Source organism: Dipteris shenzhenensis, chromosome 6 (assembly GCF_047967505.1).
Source record: "Dipteris shenzhenensis isolate YYH24624 ecotype China chromosome 6, Dip_SZ_1.0, whole genome shotgun sequence".
In the NCBI taxonomy this organism is placed as follows: domain Eukaryota; kingdom Viridiplantae; phylum Streptophyta; class Polypodiopsida; order Gleicheniales; family Dipteridaceae; genus Dipteris; species Dipteris shenzhenensis.
The window spans coordinates 22,558,633-22,562,787 of NC_141601.1; the positions used below are offsets into that span (position 1 = coordinate 22,558,633).

Sequence of the window (4,155 nt, forward strand, 5' to 3'; positions counted from 1 at the left end):
GCTGTTAGGAAGGCACCGCCCAAGTCTTGTGTCATGCAAAGATGTTGGCTAGTGGGTCATGTGGGCTTCAGCGTGGTCTTGTTCTCGATGGGACAATCCTTTTTGAGCAGCCACCTCTTCTGGTTGTGCAATAGACATTGGCCAAACGGAAAAAGATTTGCCTGACTGGCAAACAGATGTGAATCAAGGAAAAAATGTGTACAAAATATGTGTTGCTTTGATTTCACCAGACACTGTGTGAATGACCTCATTCAGCTGAATGCAATGCTGATTTACTCTATCAAACAAATAAAACACCCCTTGTCCAGAGCATTAATAAAACTGCTATGCCAATGTGATATACAGCACAAGAAATTTAATATTACTGATCTAAGATGAAGGCCCTCTTCATGGCTGCACGCTGGGCAGGAGATATCGCCATGAGGAGCTCGCATTGCTTCTCAAGATCACTTAATTGTGTGTAGTCGATGTCGCTGTACTGTGTGGTAGGCGTTATGTATCTGACGTGTATGTAGTTTTGTTGTGACATTGCCAATACCTCTTGCTTGCAGGTGGCTGTATCCTTCTCGTATATCTCTTTTGCTACTGTATGAAGGCTAATAAAGCCCTTATTTACAATGGCCTGAGCAATAAGTTTGTATTTCTCTCCATGAAAGCCATCCTCCTCCTTTGTGGCGGACATAGCATCTTGTACTTCATTCATACGATTTTGAATCCATGCTTTTGCTGCCTCCTTCAAAGGCAGATTTGCCCCTGCTGCCCCTTCCGCACATTCCCGAAGAAGAAGTGGTGATCCACCACATACTCCATAAACCTCCTCCCATTCCGAGTCGTCCATAGACAAAGAGAGCCCTGCTTGTGGGATGCAGTGGGTTTCGAAAAACAGTCGAGAATTGTCTTTGGAGAACCATCCGACACCAATTGCCACCCACTGGTCGGGAGTGAACATCTCCCTAAGCCAGGACCTGAAAAAATCGTCCGAGCTGCTTAACACCAAATATGCCCTTCTATTTTGCTTTCCCATGGACGTAAAACAGCCCATGAAGGTTTTTATATCTGCCTTGTCCCACTGTTTCAGGCGATCTGCGTCATCTAAAATGAAAATCGGATACGCTGACTCATTTGCAGCAACAACAGCTGCAAAGTGGCTCATTAGTGCGCCCAAATCACTCTGTTCATGTGTCTTTAAGCGTTGGCAAAATGCATCCATCAAATTATTCATATTGACTCGCACCACACTGGGGATATTCAGTGAAAAGGCTTTACCAGCTGCAGTCACACGATTCATCATGTCTTTAACAGTGTTACACCAAGTGCTCAACGCTTCCATGATTTGAGAAGCTGCATCTTTAGGAGTCTTCCAGTTTAATTCTCTCATATCCACGTAAAAAATCGGAGACGTTGCCACTAAAAGTGGTTTTGAATGCCAGAGCTGTTGGAGTCGCTTCAAAAGGCAAGTTTTCCCAGAATCCCGAGGTCCAACAACCATCAAAACACTGCTAGGTCTGCGGCTCAAACGATCAAGCAATCGGGACAGCTCTTGCCTTCTATTGAAAAAATCCTCCTCTGTTGATTCCAAGTGCTGTACTTTCCAATCCTCAATATGGAAGAAGTCGTCTCCTATTGTTTGACTATCCTGTCCAGACAGACTCTGTTGCAAGTCCTGTATTGCCTTGGTGCGGGAGGCCCAGAATTCCTTGCTCGAACCCAAGCCCATCGCACTGAGGGTAATTGGATTTTGCCCCAAAATCACCCACTGCAAACGCTGCAATCAAAACCAGAGCGAATCCTCTTCAGTTGCTTCCTGTTGTGAAGCTGGCTATGCGATCTGTGGGCACAGTGCATAAAGATTGTGCGCAGGAATCGTCAAGAATCGAGACATCAAGAGCCAAGACAGGGACAAAGACATTGCAGATATACGAGCTTTGGACATGAAGCAGGAGAACCAACCTGCTATCAGCAAAGATCACGTCCTAGAGACAGAGGAGATAGATAGGTAATAGGATTGAAACACTGAGTTTAGGACACTATAGTGCCTTCTGCGGTTCAAGCAATGGTTCCTTCTAAGATTATGTAACTAGAAGCCCTAATTATTATTTTAGCACTATGTTGAAGAACGAATGGATGGATGGTTACCTTTTGCCTAGGACGGAGGGGGACAACGGACTTGCCCAAAAGAGCCTCACAAATCACCAACTTCTAACTCCACTCTTGTTTCGAGTTCCAACTTTTTGAGCTCATAGAAGAATGCAGATCATGGATTGGCATGGCTGGTCCCAGCATCGACAATTTCAATCTGCATTCTTGTTGCTGCACCTTGCACCTGCCTTAGTCATATAGCATATAGATTGTTTATGTGTTAATAATTTTGTTGTCCTATATATATTTACTTTTTCTTTACATTGTGCTATGGATTTACTTTTTTTAAAAGTTTGACATATAGTGCAAACTTCAATACCAAGATGGCAATGAAGCAAGAGTTGAAGGAATTTAAGAAGTTATTTAGCTATGCCCAAAGAGATGTGTCCGCAGTTGTCACACATGAACAAAAAAATGATTTAGAAACTTGGACATGATGATGCCTTTTTGCGGCGGTTCTCTAAGGAGAAGACCATTTCGCAAGCCTTAGAGGGATTGCACTTGCTATAGCAACAGGGGGACAATGTGGTTGAAGATTATGCAGTGCAATTTTAGCAAATGTTGAAGCGGGTTTTGGTAATGTAATAGCCGGTCCTATAGGTGTTGAATTGTTACTTCAATTTCGGGTTGTCCTGGGAATTGCAGACTGCAATGGCGACGTGGATCAAGTGAATACAACACTGGCAAATGTCTTGGCACATGCAATTCGTGGAGGGGACACACTACAAGGGAGGTCAACACATAGCCATAAGTTGACAAAAAAAAAAGGGAAGAGGCATTCACCAAAGAGGAAAAGGCACACGAGTAGTGATATGAAGATGCAGGAAGATAGTTCTGGTGGTAGTTCCACAGAGGAAAACAACGAGGAGTCAGAGGTAGAGCAAGGGAAGAAGACCAAAAAATCCCTGAAGGGTGGGAAGATCAGCTCATTAGCATCCGGAGAGGCCTTAGTTAGCAAGTTAACTCTGGTGTAGTTACTATCATAATCTGGGTCATTCATCTATTGAGTGTGCTCTGAATGAGAAGAAGTGGTGCACCATCTGCACAACCATTATAATGGTTGTGGTCCTAGAGCTCATGGACAGACGTAGTGGTTAGCTCTGGCAGAGAAGGAACCAGGAGTGTCCTTCGCATAAATGCAAGGGAATGCGGGCTTGTCAAATGCAACTTCATTCAGAGGCAGTAGAGGCGCAAGGTGCGGATGCAATGGAGACAGAAGGGATGCAAATAGACCAAAGACTTGCCTTTTTTGTATGGAGGAGGGGCATTGGCATTCAAAGTGTTCAAAGTTCAGAAATATGATCGGCAAAATGTGGAGCAGTAAAAGTTGGTGGGGAAAATGTTGAGTGCTTTGATGGTGCAGATCGTGGAAGATGATCTAGGGGTGTATTCAACTGTCAATGTGGTCAATAGAGCTAGCACAATAGTGCGGAGCCTAGCAACCAAGATGAAGCCTATGATTTCTTGGCCAGCATAGGAAAATGTGCAACTGCAAGTGGTGTATTGGGTGAGTGATGCACCACCAATAGTAATGGAACTAGTCACAGCCCATAAGGTTCATTTTGCTACTTGGATATCGTTGAACCGGTGCGGAAACCTGTAAGGAGGTTGAAAAAACTCCGATGCAGAGTGTAACTGATGGTCCATGCCAATGGGTCTGATCTTGTTATCGACGACAAAGTCAACCAGTAAAACTAAAATCTTCAATTGTGAGGACCTAGGCTTGGAGTCACTTCTTGATGCCCAATTCAGATTCTGCTAGGGCAAGTGATGTTTAGCGAGGGCCACAATTTCATAAAAAATTGATTGGGTCATTCAACTTTGGAGACCAAAGTTCCTAAGGTGAAACACTTCTACACCTCCGTCTTTCTTTTATGCTTTCAGGTAACGTTTTGCAAGCACGGGCGCCAAAACCATCGGTATAGCTCGCAGTCTAGCTAGGGCCAATATATACCAACCCTTTCTATCGCCAATATATACCGACCCTGGCTGACTTTGACTAGATCAGCCAGAGTT

At 44.2% G+C, this 4,155-nt stretch overlaps 1 protein-coding gene across 2 annotated transcripts; it reads right to left on the bottom strand.

The window, feature by feature from the left end:
- Positions 1–230: 230 nt before the first annotated feature.
- LOC147900934 (uncharacterized) lies at positions 231–2,001 on the bottom strand. 2 transcript variants are annotated; one of them, XM_087375945.1, is made up of 2 exons: positions 1,951–2,001; positions 231–1,765 (listed from the first exon to the last, which is right to left on the bottom strand). In XM_087375945.1, exon 2 carries the CDS (start codon positions 1,715–1,717, stop codon positions 362–364), a length of 1,356 nt encoding a protein of 451 aa, XP_087232071.1. In that variant the 5' UTR covers positions 1,718–1,765; positions 1,951–2,001; the 3' UTR covers positions 231–361. The 2 variants fall into 2 exon arrangements, with proteins under 2 accessions (XP_087232071.1, XP_087232072.1); XM_087375946.1 differs by having other exon boundaries at positions 231–1,828.
- Between the last annotated feature and the right edge of the window lie 2,154 nt (positions 2,002–4,155).

Bases quoted from the DNA above. Each gene is read 5' to 3' on its own strand.
- LOC147900934 (XM_087375945.1), bottom strand. From the start codon at position 1,717: ATGGGCTTGGGTTCGAGCAAGGAATTCTGGGCCTCCCGCACCAAGGCA.